The 17,871-nt window shown below is 38.9% G+C and overlaps 1 protein-coding gene across 2 annotated transcripts in view; it reads left to right on the top strand.

Moving 5' to 3' along the window:
* The window catches only part of DNAH10 (dynein axonemal heavy chain 10), a 126,070-nt gene that overhangs the window by 70,581 nt on the left and 37,618 nt on the right, over window positions 1–17,871 (top strand). For both annotated transcript variants that reach the window (XM_081174416.1, XM_081174417.1), the window contains 9 exons: window positions 6,846–7,062; window positions 8,299–8,418; window positions 9,729–9,874; window positions 11,098–11,250; window positions 13,248–13,508; window positions 14,588–14,760; window positions 14,968–15,061; window positions 16,213–16,380; window positions 17,495–17,683. In XM_081174416.1, the coding sequence (XP_081030542.1) occupies window positions 6,846–7,062; window positions 8,299–8,418; window positions 9,729–9,874; window positions 11,098–11,250; window positions 13,248–13,508; window positions 14,588–14,760; window positions 14,968–15,061; window positions 16,213–16,380; window positions 17,495–17,683 (1,521 nt within the window). The remainder of the gene's footprint in view (window positions 1–6,845; window positions 7,063–8,298; window positions 8,419–9,728; window positions 9,875–11,097; window positions 11,251–13,247; window positions 13,509–14,587; window positions 14,761–14,967; window positions 15,062–16,212; window positions 16,381–17,494; window positions 17,684–17,871) is intronic.

The raw sequence follows: 17,871 nt of genomic DNA, 5'->3' as shown, positions 1-17,871 counted from the left end.
TCAGGGATCAGGGCATGAGCCAGTGTGCTATAGTGGCCAGAGTGTCCCTGCTCAGCCGTGAAGCTCACTGACTCTCATCCTTATGAAGAGAACCATGTATGCCACTTTGAGCTCCTTAGAGAAAAAAATGGGTTATAAATGCAATAAATAAAAATAAAATTATTTAAAAATAAATAAAAAATACTGCAAAAAATCTCAATGACCAGGTTTAGACAGTCCTTAGGGATCTTGGACTCAAGCTGTAAGATCAGCTTGCAAGATCAATGCAAGATTTCTACTGAATTACGTCCACCTGCTTGTGCAAAAGGAACTCCAGTTGCACAATGGGACTTCCAGTTTCTACTCTCCAGCCCCCACTTCTCCTCTGGCAAGACCCCAACCTCCCTAAGCAGATTTGGAGGGCATGCAGGTGGCTGGAGTGGGTAGAAACCCCATGGAGGTACTCCATTGCATCATTGGATTTCATACACTGTATTTTAGGTGGTGCATATTGCAGCAGCTGCCATTTTAGAAGAGTCATTCCCTTTTATGTGAGAAGAAAGGGCAATTCCTCTTCTAAGAGGTACCTGTCATCTGCAAATTTTTAAAGAAGTATTTACATTTTAAAAAGCAATATTTTGGGGACTTCCGGTGGAGCGGGAGCCCGTCGCAAGCGAGGGATTTTTCCACTAGAGGAATCCCAGCTATTTCGGTCGAAACGGGGGTTATTGGGTGAAATAACCCCCCCCATAAAGCCTCTGGAGGGTGTTCAGAGGGTCAGGTTCCCGGCAGTGCCTAGAGCTAACCTACCGGTCATCAGGTAACCCCAAAAAGGGGCGAAGAGCATGGAGGGAGGATCAGCAGGCTATCGGGAAGCCATTGCTATGGCCGATTACCGAAGCCCTGACCTTGCACGTGCTGGCTATTTGTTTGGAAGTGACATATCATAAATCAAAAATTGAAATTAATTGTTTAAAGTGTATCAGCTGAATTTGGTATACAATAATTGACTATTGGCTAATTTAATGAACAGGGTTTTGTACTGTATAGCAGTTCGGTGAAGGATTGGGGAGGGAGGTTGTAGAAGGTAGAAATGGCACACCAACAGAAGAAAGGGGTGGAGGGGGTGACACCGACAGAAAGGAGAGCATCTAAGCAAGAATCGGACTTCAAAGCAGAAATATTGAAAATGTTTGCAGAAATTAAACAAAGTGAAAAGACTCTGGAAACAAAATTAGAGCAAGTTGATATTAAAATTGGCAAAATGGACAAAAAAATTGATGAGACGGTCAATGAACTGAAAGGACAAATAAGAGAGGTTTCAAAAAGAACTTTTATCATTGGAAGAAGGGATGAAAAAGGTTAAATTAGAAATGAAAGAGGTGAAACGGGAAGAAAAGATGAAAGTGGAGATGATGGAAATAAATAAAGCACAGGAAGATATTAAAGATGCGATGGCTATGAATGAACTGAGACAGAGGGAGGTGAATCTGAGGCTGAGATCTGTGCCGGAGATACAGAACGAAGATATTAAAGAGAGATTGATAATGGAGTTAGTGCAATGGCTGGAGTTACCAGCAGAAGAAGTTGTAAAAACAGTACAAAGTGCATTTAGAATGAAAGTAAGATCAAACAAAGCAAGGAAATTTCCAGGGGACTGTTTAATTACATTTAAAGACAGAGAAATGAGAAATTTGATATTACAGAAGAACAGAGAGAAAAGATTATACATAGATGGAAATTACATAATCATTTTTAAAGATATACCAATAAGATTGCTGAAACGAAGAGACCCATACAAGCCATTGGTACAGATTCTTAAGAAAAACAAAATTGATTTTAAGTGGGAATTCCCTGAGGGAGTCTCGTTTTTCTACAAAAGTAAGAAGCACAGGTTGACAAGCCCAGAAGAAACAGGGAAATTTTTGAGAAAATACAAGGAACTAAAAGCAGAAGAGGAAGAAGTCAAAGGTGCAGGAGGAGGAGCAGGATCTAAGGAAGAGTCAGAATCGGGAGAGGAAAAAGAAGAGAACGGAAAGAAGTCGGGTGAAGAGGTAGAAGAAGAAGAAGGAGAGGAAAAGGATACGTTATAAGAAAATTAATTTAAATTTATTTAATTGGAATCCATCATGGCGCTAAAATTATGGAATTGGAATATTAATGGGATGAATGATAAGAAAAAACGAAATAAAATTGAACAATTTTTGAAAAAGAAAAATTTGGACATTATATGTTTACAAGAAACACATGTGGCAAGGAAACAGAAAAATACTGATTAATAAAAGATTAGGGAATGAATTTGTATCTCTGGACAAAGAAAAAAAAGGGGGTAGTTCTATATATCAAAAATAAAATCGAATCTCAACAAATCTTTAAAGACAAAGAAGGAAGAATTATAGCAGTCCAGATCAAAAGGTGAAAATTTGATAATTGTCGGGATCTATGCACCTAATGGAAACAAGACTGATTTCTACAAAATCTTGGAAGAAAAACTATTTGATTATATGGATCAAAAAATTATAATAATGGGAGACATGAACGGAGTGGTTTCATTAGAAATGGACAGACTAAGAAAAGGAACAAATAAGGAAGGGAAACTACCTAAGACTTTTTTTACGATGACTAAGAACTGCGGTTTGATTGACATTTGGAGACTCAGACACCCATTGGAGAAGCAATTTACTTATTATTCAGAACCAAATCGGTCATTGTCAAGAATAGATCAAATATGGGTTTCGAATGAACTGACACCAAGAATCCAACAAATTGAAATACAACCTAAAGTAATTTCGGATCATAATCCAATAAAAATGGAATCAAAAGGTTTTGAGGAAAGGACTTATAGATGGAGAATCAATGAACACCTATTAGATGATCAGCAAACTCTAGAAAAAGCACGAAAGAAACTAACAGAATATTTTGTGGACAATATCAACAAAGGGACAAAGATGAATGTGGTCTGGGACGCAAGCAAAGCAGTTATGAGAGGCTTTTTCATTCAGCAGAATTCATTGAGGAATAAAAATAGAGAAAAAGGAAAAAAAGAAATTTTGAAGCAGATTATGGACAATGAACAAAAACTAATTAGAAAACCAAATAACCTAAAAATTAAACAAGAAATCAAGACCTTACAAACTCAATTTGCAATGATAATAAACAAAGAAGTGGAATGGAACATAAAAGGTTGAGACAGAATAACTTCGAATTTGCTAACAAATCAGGCAAATGGTTAGTCTGGCAAATTAAAAAGAGAAAGGAACAAAACACAATTAATAAAATCATTGTAAATGGTGAAGAGATAGTTAATCCAAAAGAAATCAGAAAAGGATTCTTGGACTTTTATAGACAATTATATAAAAATAAAGAAAGGAACAATAGAAAGAAAATAGAAAGGTTTTTAAAAGAAAAAAAGGTGCAGAAGATCCCGACAGAACAAAAAGACCAGCTGAATGCCCCAATAGAAATGGACGAGATAAAGGAGACTATAAAAGAATTGAAGAGAGGAAAGGCCCCGGGACCAGATGGATTTACATCAGGTTATTACAAAGAAATGAGAGATGTATTGTCGACAAGAAGTTATGAATAATATTTTAAAAGAAAGAGAGATCCCAGATACATGGAAAGAAGCATTTATTACCTTGATTCCAAAACAAAATTCGGATTTAACACAAGTCAAAAACTATAGGCCTATTTCATTATTGAATATGGATTACAAAATATTTGCAGTGATTTTAGCGAAGAGAATGAAAAAGATATTGTTGAAAATCATCCATAAAGATCAAGCAGGTTTCCTTCCAGGCAGACAAATGAAAGATAATATAAGGAATATATTTAATATTTTGGAATATCTGACTGCCAGGAATGAGAAACAAGCAATATTAATGTTTGTGGACGCAGAAAAGGCCTTTGACAATATAGTATGGGATTTTATGCTGAAAAATTTAGAGTACATAGATGTGGGGAAAGAGTTCTTCAATGGAATTAAGGCAATATACACAGAACAGAGAGCTAAACTGCTAGTCAATAATGTAATTACAGAGGATATAAAAATATCAAAAGGAACAAGACAGGGTTGTCCGCTCTCGCCATTATTATTTATAACGGTCCTAGAGGTCTTTTTAAGTGCGATTAGACAAAATAAATCAATTAAAGGGGTAACAGTGGGGCAGAATGAATATAAAGTGAAAGCCTTTGCCGATGATCTGGTTATAACAATTGAAGACCCACTGGAAAGTGTAAAAGAAGTTTTGGAGGAAATAGAACAATTTGGGAAAATGGCAGGATTTAGATTGAATAAGAAAAAGACTAAAATAATTGCTAAAAATATGGAACAAAATAAGATAGAAATAATGCAACAACAGACAGAGATAGATGACCTGTTCCAGAATAATTATGTACCGGTTTGGAAGGAAATAAGGAAAGATCTAGAGGTGTGGGGCAGAATGAAACTGTCCTTTTGGGGCAGAATTTCCACGATAAAGATGAGTGTGCTTCCAAAGATGTTATTTTTATTTCAGACTATCCCCATTATAAAGGGGATAGGGATCTTTAAAGAGTGGCAAAAAGTGATTTCAAGGTATATCTGGCAGGGCAAGAAGCCAATAATAAAATATAAGTTATTAACAGATGCGAAAGAAAGAGGAGGCTTCGCCCTGCCAGATATGAAACTATATTATGAAGCATCATGTCTTTGCTGGTTAAAAGAATGGATAAAATTAGACAATAAGGAATTATTAGACCTTGAAGGTTTTGATAACAGATTTGGATGGCATGCATACCTATGGTGTGATAAGAAGAAAATTCATAAAGGTTTTGGGAACCACATCTTCAGGAATTCGTTGATAGTGGTATGGGACAGGTACAAAAAATTATTGGAACCAAAAGTTCCACACTGGCTATCTCCGCTAGAAGTTATGAGTGTAAAGAAAATTAATATGAGAGGTAATTGGATCACATATGGTGAAATGGTGATTAAAGAGGAGGGAAAATGGAAGTTAAAGCCATATGAACAAATTAAAGAACATGTATATGATTGGTTGCATTATTTACAGGTTAATGAAATGTTTAAAAAAGACATAAAAGAATGTGGATATGGAGAAAAAGATTCAAAGTTTCAAGTAGATATAATAAATAATGAATATAAAATTTTGTCAAAAATGTATAAAATACTGTTGGAATGGAACATGAAAGATGAAGAGGTTAAATCGGTAATGATACAATGGGCCAAAGACTTCGGTTATAATATACAATTTGACGATTGGGAAAAATTGTGGAAAGAAAATCTGAAATTTACTGCATGTACTGCGTTGAAGGAAAATGTTATGAAAATGTTTTACAGATGGTATATCACGCCGGTAAAATCAGCAAAAATGTATAAGACATGTAATAAGTGTTGGAAATGTAAAGAAAAAGAAGGGACATTTTACCATATGTGGTGGGAATGTAAGAAGGTGAAAGGTTTCTGGGATGCGATTTATAATGAATTGAAAAAGATGTTAAAATTTACTTTTGTGAAGAAACCAGAAGCCTTTCTTTTAGGAATTACAGGAAAAGAAATAAGAAGAAAAGACTGTAAACTCTTTCAGTATGCAGTTACAGCAGCAAGGATTTTATTGGCTCAAAAATGGAAACAAGAGGAATTACCGACAATAGAAGAATGGAGATTGAAATTGACAGACTATGCGGAATTGGACAAATTAACTGGAAAATCAGATATGCCCGAGACCAAAGGTTCATCGAAGACTGGGGAAAGTTTGTAGAGTATCTGAAAAATGTATGCGATATACAAACAATGCTAGTGGGGCTTCGAGAGGCACTGTAAAAACTGAGAGATATTGTTAAAAAAGAAATAGAAGGGAGAGGGAAGACAAACGGCAATATATGTAAATGGAATGCGTAATTAAGAGATAAACATGGATGATTGCCAGAGAAGCTGAAGGAAGTCCAAAAGAGATGTTTTGTTACAATTTGGTTAAAAATGTATAAATGTATTGGAAAATTAATAAAAAATTATTTAAAAAAAAAATAAAAAGCGATATTTTGTTGATTAATTGGGGGTTGCCTTTGCAGTTGATTAAAAAGATTTCTAAATAAATTAGCTGTACCAATTAATTGTTTAATGTTGCACACAAATGCACACTAACTTTCATTGTAATAGTGTTACATTTAATTCTTGAAACCTGCCAAGTTTCCTTAGACTCTGTAGGGAGCCTTTCTCCAACAATTTCTTCACTGATCTCCAAATCATAACACTCTGGAAGAGTGGTCATTGCATTATCTTCTCTGCCATGCTACACTTTCAAACAGAGCTGGCCTAGCAATTATGCAGCAGAAGTGCTCCCAGGTGGTACCACCGCCATTGATGCCAATTTTGGGCAAGATGGTGTCCATTTTGTGTGAGATCTCACACAATTTTGGGTGAGATCTTACAGAGAATTGGTGCAATCATGCCCCAAATTGGCACCAATGGCAGTACCACTTCTCTGCCAGTGTCAGATGTGGCAGGATGTGTAGTGGCAGCAGAACAGACCGTGGTGGCAGGAGCAGGTGGCTGGTGGCAGGAGTGGCTGTGCAAAATTGCACTTTTCATTTTGCTTCAGGCGGTGAAACAGGACATGTTGCCCTTGTTTGGAAGCTGCTTCCTACATTGAAGAAAATCCTTTGCTGGTCTGCTCATAGAATGTAATAATGAAACAAGACCTTGCTCATCTCTCTTCTTCGGTCCCAGATTTGTTTTTAGTGTTGCTCTCAACTTGGTGCCCCCTTTAAAGACAGTTTATAGCAAGCAGTGTGTTGCAGGGGAGGGGAGAGGCACCAAAAGATTTTCACCAATATAGTATTTCTTGCTTTGTGATTTCATATGGCAGGTGACACAGTTGACCAAGATGCTGGATGCTCTCCTTGAGCAAGAATATGATGACCCCGATGTGCTGGAGTGCTACTTCCTTGAAGCTCTATATTCTTCTTTAGGAGCCTGCCTCCTTGAAGCTGGAAGATCAAAATTTGATGACTTTATCAAACGTCTCTCCTCTATGTCAACTGTTAATGATGAGATGACTCTAGCTAAACCAGGGGAGTTGCCAGGTAGGATATAATCAGTCTTGTATAACATGGTTCGTTTCTGAAAGGAGTTCCTAGGTACTGCAGCTTCACTTGCCTTCTGCAGCTCAGCACGTGCCCCACAATGAAGATTTTCCTGCTCCTGCTCCCAAGCTGCTATTAGCATAACTGAGGGGAAAAGACAGGCACCTGTATTTCTCCTAGCCTGCTTAATAGCAGCCTCTGAGAGATGAATCAGATTTGAGGAATGACATCAATCCACCTGACCCATGAGGGCATAGGTGGCAACTATCCAAGGCTTACAGATAGTTCTACTCTATGAGCTAAGAGCTCAGCCTTCCAGGGCCTACCAAGCAGCATAGCAGCAAAGCAAGCCTATTAGCATATATCAAAGCAAGTGCATAGATAAACACATGTAAACTCATCCTTGCAACAACTAACAATTAGTTTTGGGGTTATACTGACTAGTCTCACCTTTGGTTCAACACATCCTTTACAGTGGCTGAATAGGGCTTTGCTGCAAGCCAAGTGAAAAACTCTGAAGCCCATGCCTTTTCTGTGTAGCCCAGTGGCACTGAGGGAGTTTCGCCTTGGTAATTTTTACCTTCCTTGAACTATGCTACGCAGCATAGAGACGGGACTTGGGGGGCTGCTGAGTAAGGACTTCAGTTCTTTGAAGTAAATAAGAAATGTTAATAGATTTTTCAGACAATCATTATGTAAAGTAGAACATATTCTGTTTCTGCTTGATTACTTACTGAAACTGAGTTTCCTTCCATGGAAACTTCACGATCTACACTGAGTCAAATGGCACTGTCCATGGAGCAAGTAGGAAGAAGAACCTGTCTCAGGATAACCCTATAATAATAATAAAAAGATTTGTTGCACTTACTATGATATCTTCTCCTCAGTGGATTAAGGTTATGTCCTACCCTTGGAACCACAGGCAGGTGCAATCAGTTCCCAAGGGAGGAAGTAGAGTCCCTGAACCATAAGGACATTCTGCCTGAAACAGGTGCTTTACAACAGTAATATTGAGAGCATAAAATTCATACTAAGGCCAAGGTATACACATACATTATCTGTCAATCTTTTGGGCTTAATTCTAGTGCTTTCTGATAATTTGGACAATGTGTTCAGCATGTTTTTTCTTGGCATACTATACTGGATGTCTCATTTGCAACATACCTCCAGTAATCATGAATGACTAATCTCTGACCATAAGTATGGTCTAAGCTATCATAATTGATTTATCTTCAGGCCAGCTTCCAACTTTATATGACTTTCACTTTGAGGGACTGATGAAAAAGTGGGTGCCTTGGAGCAAATTGGTCCCTGAATATATCCACTCACCCGAAGTGAAATTTATCGATATTCTGGGTAAGTGTGACTGAAGCTTTGCATAATTTAGTGGGAGTAATTAATGTCACAAGTTAATCAATTACAGCTTGCAAACCTATTTATGCCTTGTCCAGTACATGAGAGGCATACTTACATGGCTCATCTTCATTGATCATCCCTGGGAGGCAGGATCACATGACAACATCTTGTAGCTCTAAGCTGGCTCAGGAGGCTCCACCCCAGTTACTGCCTTGCCTTGCCCAAGTTCAGAGCAGATTCCTTTACTTAGTGTTTCCACCACCAGTTTCTTCGTATCTGTAGCTTTCTTGCTACCTGTTTTTCCTTACAAGTCCCTTCTCTAAGGAGAGTCAGTGTGGTGTAGTGGTTAAGAGCAGTAGATTCATAATCTGGGGAACCAGGTTCGGGTCTCCACTCCTCCACATGCAGCTGCTGGGTGACCTTGGGCTAGTCAAAATTCTCTGAAGTCTCTCAGCCCCACTCACCTCACAGAGTTTTTTTGTGAGGGGGGAAGGGAAAGGAGAATGTTAGCCGCTTTGAGACTCCTTCGGGTAGTGATAAAGCGGGATATCAAATCCAAACTCTTCTTTTTCTTCTTCTCACGTTCTGGTGTCCCTCCATCATCACCATTGTCGTCATCATCATCATCATCATCATCATCATCATCCTGTCTTTAGTCTGTCACCTTCAGCCCTTCAATATAAGGAGTGGACATGTCCCATTTCTGGATGTCTTCCTTCCACTGAACAGAACAAACATTGGTCACTTACCATGAAGGTTCCTCTGATTCATAGAGTTATCCAGCTTATCCTCTTTAGGTAGCATACTACAAATTGGTACAGCTTGGTCTACCCAAATGACCATGGTTTGGCCACCCTGTACTTTCATCCACTTCTGCTTGGCCTTCTCAGAGGAAGCTTCTGTTATTTTCTTTTAATGTTCCCCCCACCTCAGATTTAGTTTACATGTGCTGTTCTCTGCTTGACAGTGGAGCCTCCTGAGCCAGTCTAGGCATACGAAACATCACCACATGAGACTTGACTTTCCTGGGCTATGGGTGGAGACAACCCATCTCTGGATATCTCCCTAAGACTGGGCAATAAGGGGCCAATGCTCCATTCTAAAATAGTGTGTCTAGAAACATTTTTCTTTTATCCTCTAAGCTGCTAGAGGAACAAACGACCCCTGGATCAGACAATGGGTCTTGTGTCTCTAAATGAATTCTGTTACTGGAGTGATTGTGCATTGAGTATCTATGCAAATCTATCATTTTAAAGCTGCTTGGTTTTCTTTTGCTCTCTGTATTCCAAGTTAACATACACACTCTTTAGTTCCCACAGTGGACACAACCCGTACAAACTGGCTACTAGAAAAGATGGTAAAAATCAAACACCCCGTTGTTCTGGTTGGAGAATCTGGAACCTCAAAGACGGCAACAACACAGAACTTTCTTAAGAAACTAAATCAAGACACAAATGTAAGGGTCCAGATTTAATGTAATTAGCCCTACACCTTTACTCCACTTCCAGATAAGGAAAGAAGCTCACTTGCCTGTTGCAAAAAGGAGAGAAGGAGCAAAAAGCTGAGGGATGAGTATAGGGGACAGATCCTTTGCTACGCAGGTCCCCAGAATCTCTGGTTTCATACATACCCCTTTTTGCCTATTTAAGTCATGTCCTATGAGTGTCTACTGAGAAACAACTAGTGTGTTCAGTGAGGTTTATTGCCCTCAGGTAAATGTGTATAAGTTTGCAGACTTAGTCTGCTCCAGCAATGACTATATTTTAGTATTTTATTAAACAGTATATCCACTTGGCCTGACATTTTAAGAAAGAGAATGTATCAAAGTCAGTAAGACGCTTTTAAAAGCAATTTTTAAACTTAGTTATTTATTCTGTAAACTGGTACAAATGTGATAATCTTCCACAAATCAAAGAACATTAGAATGATTCAGATTTTAGATTAATGTCCTTTGTTGTTTAGAACAAATTTTAGAGAATTTATGTAAATATTAAATCTTATTTTTTAAAAATCCTCTTCTATAGCAGCAGCAGCAGAAGGTTTCCCAAGTTTTCAAACATTACATTTATCTAATATGACTAATATAACTAAATTGCTTCGTACATTCTTGACTTATTTGTAGTGTTATTTTTGGTAGTGTTATTTGTAGTGTGAATTTTCTAAACCATTTTATATTTTTCCAAAATCTACCTGATATCATTGCCCTTGAACTAGTCACCCTCTCTCATGCAAATGTACCTCACAAGGGTGCTGCAATGATAAAATGGAAGGTGATAATGTATGCCACCCTGAAATCCTTGGAGGAAGGATAGGATAAACATGCAAATAAATAAAAGTAACTAATTTGAGACATTCTTATTACCATAATCTCCTATACCTTGTCTGTCAACAAAACTGTTCTTTTCGAGAACTGAGTGCTAACATATTTTTGCTGCCATCAATCAGAAACACTGAAATGCATCTGTAAATCACAATTCCCCAATAAGTGGAGAAATACTACTGGGATTGTGTCTACTTCCTGAAATTAATATATTCTCTGTAATGATAGAGACACTCTGTTTTAATTTAACTATCACATATATAATCCCTTCTCAGCTTTTTACCTCTGCCTGCTGAGTAGGAAGTCCTTGGCATGAGCCTTCATTTCCCAATAACTCCTTTTTAATCTTCCACTTCCAGGTGCTGCTTATCATTAACTTCTCCTCTCGCACTACCTCCATGGATATTCAAAGGAATATGGAAGCAAACGTGGAGAAACGGACCAAAGAGACCTATGGTCCCCCAATGGGAAAGCGCCTCATTGTCTTTATGGATGATATGAACATGCCCAGGGTAAGAATATACATACAAGTATGCAAGAGCATCTCAAGACACATTCAAGCATTTTTAATGGAGCTGATGCCGTAAAGGGAATGCTTTGCATCCTTTGTTTCTGAAGAAACTTACATGTGTAAGAGGTGCTATTCTGGATCAGACCAAGGGTTCATTTAATCCAGGACCCTAACTGTAGTCAACTGTATGCCAAGGGAAGCTCACAGACAGTGATATAATAGCAGTGCCCTGTGGTTTGCCCCAGCTTCTAGCAATCCAAGAACACCGCCTCTATCACAAAAGGTTCCATTGGGCTAGTCATGGCTATTGTCATTGGAGTACTCACAATATAAATCAGGCTCTGAGTAAACCCATTAAAGGATATGACTAATTTAGGTCCATTAGTCTTGATCTGAGTGGAATTTAGCTGGTTACAACTAATTGTCCAACATGTTTTCTGTTAACTTACTGTGATTCAGCCTTCCTTTGCATGATGCTCTCCAGATGTTTTGGACTGCAGCTCCCATCAACTCCAGCCAGCATGTCCAGTGGTCAGAGATGATGGAAGTTATAATGCAGAACATCTGGAAGGTTGGTCTAATCCTTCTACAGAACCATCAAAGCTTGCAGCAAACAACTTGGGTGTAAGAGGAAGGCACTGTACCTTCTTGTTGCAGTCATTGTTTATTTTCTGTCACCTGATAGAAAATGTACCTGGTACATTTGTAAAAGAGAGCCAATGCAACTTAGTGGTCAGATTGTCAGACTAGAACTTGAGCGACAAAGGTTCTGTTCTCTGGGTGACATTGGGTCTATCATTCTCTCATAGGAAAAAGGGAGGACAGGTGGAAAAACCATGTATGTTGTCCTGAGCTTTTGGAGGTGGTGTGGGATATAAATGTAGTAGTAGTAGTAGTAGTAGTAGTAGTAGTAGTAGTAGTAATAAATACTGAATCATAATAGATCACTCTTCAAGGTTTACTAACAATTTATCAATTAAATTCAAAATAAATAAAAAAGAAAAAAGAATTTGGGGGCAGTAGCACCTTAGAGACCAACATTATGATCAAGGCATGCTTACTTCTCCAAGCATGTGAAAATTATGTTGAATTTTTCACATATGAACATTTATTCCTTATTGCGAACCTGTGTGGAAAGTAGCAATGTGGAAAAAATATAATTAGTTTGCATCTTAATGCAGATTTCCCAAATTTTACACTTTTCAAACCAATGCACAAATTGAAACAAGGCTTTCTTTTTAAATTCTCCCTTCTCCAAATTTTGCAAAGCAGTTCATAAGCCAAAGAATGCAAAAAACCTGTATTACTGAATCAGCATACAAAAATGTATTCTAGGCAAATTGTGTATATTAGAAGATATTAACAAAAATACATTTTCACTTGCCATGGCATGGTTGGCATCCGTCTGTCTCCAGACGTAATTGAAGAGTGTGCCATTGGGGGTAAAGCCAAACTGCTGGAGAGTTACAGCGCCTGCTGTGGCTGTAGAGACCAATATGAGAGAGACATGTTTTATTGCAGCTGGGGAAGATGAAGGCATCTGGTTTCATTGTTACATATGCACCATGACATTTTTTTCCTCTGTGCTCCTCCCAGCAGTCATTTCTCCTCTGGTCACTGCTGTGGATACTCAACCTGACTGTGTCTCCAGGCACTGCAGTTGTCTGCAAAGGATTCCCACACAGTGGGGTTAAAGTTGCTGGCCTTCATACCACATTTGCAGACATCTTTATAACACAGAGTCGGTCTGCCAACAGGCCTGGTGCCTGAGGTCAGCTTCCTGTAATGCACATCCTTGTGGAACCTGCCTTAGGGCAAACTGAATTTAAGATTGGAAAACGTGAGTGAAATCAAAGCCATCAGATTCAGTCATCTGTCATTGACAGGAGATTTATCAATCTTGTTGATGGCAGTTGAAAAGAGGGGTATAACTCAAGCTGCTTGTTGGTAGCCCTTCTGTTTTTTGTTTAAGCATTTTAACTTTCTTGTTGTTCAAAGGTTGATGAATATGGGACCCAACAGCCTATTGCGCTTCTGAAGCTCCTCTTAGAGAAAGGCGCCTTGTATGATCGTGGCAAAGAGATGAACTGCAAGTACCTCCGTGACCTTGGCTTCATTGCTGCCATGGGCAAAGCTGGGGGAGGCCGTAATGAAGTTGACCCACGATTCATTTCGCTCTTTAGCGCTTTCAACGTGCCATTTCCTTCAGAGTCGTCACTGCACTTGATATACGCCTCCATTTTAAAAGGCCATACTTCGGTAATCTGAATTATTTATACAGAGAGATATTGATTACATTATTGTTGAGAGACCTGTACAGAATTTCAATACTTGTCTAAGAATTGCCCTCAAACCTCCCCTGCCCCAGAGTAATGGACCACTGTCAAAAGTTGTAGCCATCCTGCTGCTGTTTAATCTCTTGGTATAACCTTTGAAAATATCCCTACATTTTCTTCTGTGGTGTAACAGCAAATCTTTTATTGCATTTTCAATGTGGGCACATTCCTAAGTATATAAATTTAATAAATAATAAATAGTAATAACCCTTCAAGTAATGAAGGCTTAGTGAACTGAAATGCAGAGCTCCTTCTGAATCTTGTTCTGTAGTTCTTGTGAGCTAGCCAGTATGCTGCGGGATGTCATAGAAAAAAAATCACATATGGGCTGATAGGAATATTGGCCTGGAGCCTCCATCTGACCTCAGGGACTTCTCATCTGGCTTTCAGCATAAGCCTGAATCTGAAGCCCAACAACCCTTTTCTATACACTTCATCACCATTCTCCAATAGATACAGAGATACAGGTAAAGGATTCAGTGAAGCCCTCCTTGCAAGAAAGGACTGTAACAAATGGTCTGGGAGGGATCAAATATGTCAGCTGCATACTCGTACATAAATTGTGGGTGAGGTGTGTTGCAAGAGGCAGACTCTGCCAAACACACTTGGAATGAGGGGGTTCAGGCACTATGTGGAAATGAATCAGGGGGCAGAGCCAATGCTGCTGGCTCTTTCCCCCAGCAATCTTGCTCAAGGCAAAATCTAATCCCATGTTAAAAAATAGACCCCAGTGCCCATTGCCAATGCTGGGTTTACCAAGCTGTGTTTTCAAGAAGCCTTTTCCAAGAAGTCATTGCTTTAGAAAATGAATTGTCAGTCACATATAGAGGTCATCAACAAGCATGTATGCATGTGGGATGCAGGAAAGGTGCTCGTAATGTAAGTTGAAAGCATATTTTGTTTGTCATTTGATGGAAAACATTGCAAAAAAAGTAAGCTTTAAAGAAAAACCCTGCTCACAATTGTCTCTTGAAAACATCTCCCCCTATTTTATGTTTGCAGATTTTCAATGAATTGATAGCTGCAATTGCTGACAAGATGACAGCCTCTACACTGACACTTTATCAAATGATAGTCCGTGACTTACCTCCAACTCCTTCAAAATTCCATTACATTTTTAACCTGCGGGACTTGTCCAGAGTTTACAATGGACTTGTTCAAACAACACCAGAACGGTGAGTGTACAGGCACCTAGCTTTTTGCTGGAATTGTAACAATATTCAAATTGTTCATTCAGTTCAAGCATACCAATTCATAAAAAGTTACTCCAAATTGGAAGAAGTGGGCTCAGATAAGTTACAAATTCTGCATTTGTGAAAGGCAGCCCACTAAGTCCCATGTTTTGTATTTGCTGATTTGACCCAGTTTTTGTTTTATTATAGGTTCCAGACAGTTGCACAGATGGTGAGAGTATGGCGGAATGAGTGCCTGCGGGTTTTCCATGACAGGCTGATAAATGAAGCTGACAAAGCTCTGGTGAGTTCTATCCTTTTTACTGCTGGTGACTTAATATCCATTTGGCTACTTTAAGACAGCTGTGTGCTACTCTGAAATAAAATCATCGGCTCAAGCAATGCTCTGTATGATGCAGTTGTTTTACTTGCACCCAGAGCTTTTTTCAGCTGGAACTCACAAGAACGCACACCTCTCAGGTTGGTTCTGGCACCTCTCAGGTGGGGACCATTGCCATTCTAAGAGAACAAGGGAAGTGTTCATGGTGACCTCTGGCACCTCTTTTTCTAGAAAAATAGCACTGCTTGTATCCCATGAATTTGTAAGAGGGTTGCTCCTACTAAAGACTGGCTTTCAGAACTGAGCTGCGCTAACATAGAATGGACACTGTCATATGGGCAGGCAGGAGCTAGTGCCCCATGGACTGTTACTTCTACTGATACAGGAAGGTTTGTTTTTGGCTTCATGCTTGAACTGGGAGCCATAGCAGTCATTTCTAAATCCATATCAAACCTTAAAACAGCCTCTCAATCCCTCTGCTAATCCAGAGCCTCCAAAATAGTCACATTCCTAGTGTTTCCCTCACATTTCATACCATAAACACCAAGATGTTCAAAATCCCACAAAAGTAAACATTGTCACCCCATTAAAGGGGCATGTAAATTAAACCCCTGAACATAGTTGCTATATCTTCAGAACGCACATTAGTTGTAGAATCTCTCCCTTCTGCCACTCCTGCTTTTTCTGTCTCTCTCTCACAGACTCACAATGTGGAATGTTGCTTGCCATTAAGAATTTACAATCCATTGGCATCATCAGTACTCTGAGACTTAGCTCAGTGGTAAACTGCATGCTTTTCATATGGAAGACTCCAGTTTCAGTCCCAGTCACCTTTATTTCAAAGGATTTCTGGTAGCAGAACTGGGAAAGACTTGTGCCTGAAGCCTTGGAGAGCAGTATTGAGTGAATGGCCTGATGAATTATAAAGCAACTTCCCATACACATATGTTCTGATTAGGTTCTTGCACAAAACATTCCTTGGGATGACTTCTGCAGACCTTTGTTGGTTTTTTTTAAATTAATCAAGTTAGTGCATGAGTCCTTGTGAGGCATAATGGAGAGTACTGGTCCTAAATAAAGAATTGAAAATTTATTTATTTCTTATATATTATAAGGTTGAAGGCCATATACAAGCCCTGGTGGAAAGCAATTTCAAAGACGACTTAGAGCATGTTATGAGAGACCCTATACTTTTTGGAGACTTTAGGATGGCCCTAAATGAAAGTGAGCCTCGTGTTTATGAAGATATTCAGGACTACGATGCTGCCAAAGCTCTCTTTCAGGTATAGAGACTAAATTGGTGTGTGTGTGTATTTATTTTCATTGTAGAAGGTTTGAAGATTTCACTATAGAAAAGGAGATTAAAAGACACATATATGGGATTCTTCCTGTATTTTTTGTGTATGTTACTTGGTTATAACAACTGGATATTTGTTATGTATGCCCTTATCATTAGTATTAATTCACCTGTTGGGTGTGACTATTAGTGGACACCAAAAATAAGTAGCATTCTCTTTTGGCCAAGTGAGAAATTAAGACTACAATTTTATGTACACTTACCTGGGTGTAATCTCCATGGAACACACTGGAATTTATTTCTGAGTAAATGTATATAGGGTTACATTGTAAAATTCTGATATTCCTTTCATTCAGTGTTTCCAGCATTTAATTATTTATTTAAAAATATTTGTATACCACCAGAGCATTCAAATATATCAAAGCGGTTTGCAGCAATAAAGTCGTAAAACCTTACAGTAAATGCGTAAAAAGTTGAAAACAAACACCAGTAAACCATTATGGAAGGATGTACTCTTTAACTGCTTGCATAGGCCTAGTAGAATAGAAGAGTTTTCAGCAGGCATTTAAAAGGTTTTCTTCTGTTCTGAAGGGTAGGACCCAAACCAATGAATTCAAGTTACAAGCAATGAGATTCTGAGTAAAAATCAGGAAGAACTTTCTGACAGTAAGAGCTGTTTGACAGTGGAATGGTCTTCTTTGGGAGATTGTGGACTCTCCTTCCTTGAAAGTTTTAAAGCAGAGGTTGAATGTCCATCTGCCACGGATGTTTTAGTTGAGATTTTTGCATTGCAGGGGGTTGGACTAAATAACCCTTGGGGTCCCTTCCAACTCTACAAGTCTATGATTCTATGATAAGGTGCCTGCTAAATCTCTAGTGGCAGAGGGTTCCACAGGACTGGGCCAATGACACAAAATGCTCAATTTCCCACTGTTGTCAAACTAGCCTCACCAACTCAGGGAACAATCAGCAACACTCCTGCCAATGATCTCTGTGATTAAGCAGGGATATCAGGATTCAGGCAATCCCAGTGTTGCTGTTGTTTAACACCCTGCTCTTTTGGTGTTGAAACACTCACTCTTTTCGCCCTTCCCTTGCAGGAGATTCTTGAAGAGTACAATGAACTGAATACTAAAATGAACCTGGTGCTGTTTGACGATGCCCTGGAGCATTTGATTCGTGTTCATCGCATCATAAGGATGGACCGTGGTCACGCTTTACTTGTTGGAGTTGGTGGCTCGGGGAAGCAGTCCCTGGCAAGATTAGCGGCTTATACAGCAGGATGCGAGGTTAGTGGGTCATTAGTTTGCTTTTTTATTTTAGATGATCACCCTTCCCTGTCCTTGAAGGCTTGGATTACATACTGGCTTTGAGTTGTACCCAAAGCTAGTCCTACTCACAATAGACCGACTGAAGTTAATGTACACTACTAACTTAGATCCATTAATTTCAGTATGTCTGTTCTGAGTAGAACTTA

This window comes from Podarcis bocagei (genome assembly GCF_964188305.1).
Source record: "Podarcis bocagei genome assembly, chromosome: 16".
Lineage (NCBI taxonomy): Eukaryota > Metazoa > Chordata > Lepidosauria > Squamata > Lacertidae > Podarcis > Podarcis bocagei.
Note: the sequence above shows the minus strand (reverse complement) of the source record. Positions and strands in the feature narration are given on the sequence as shown.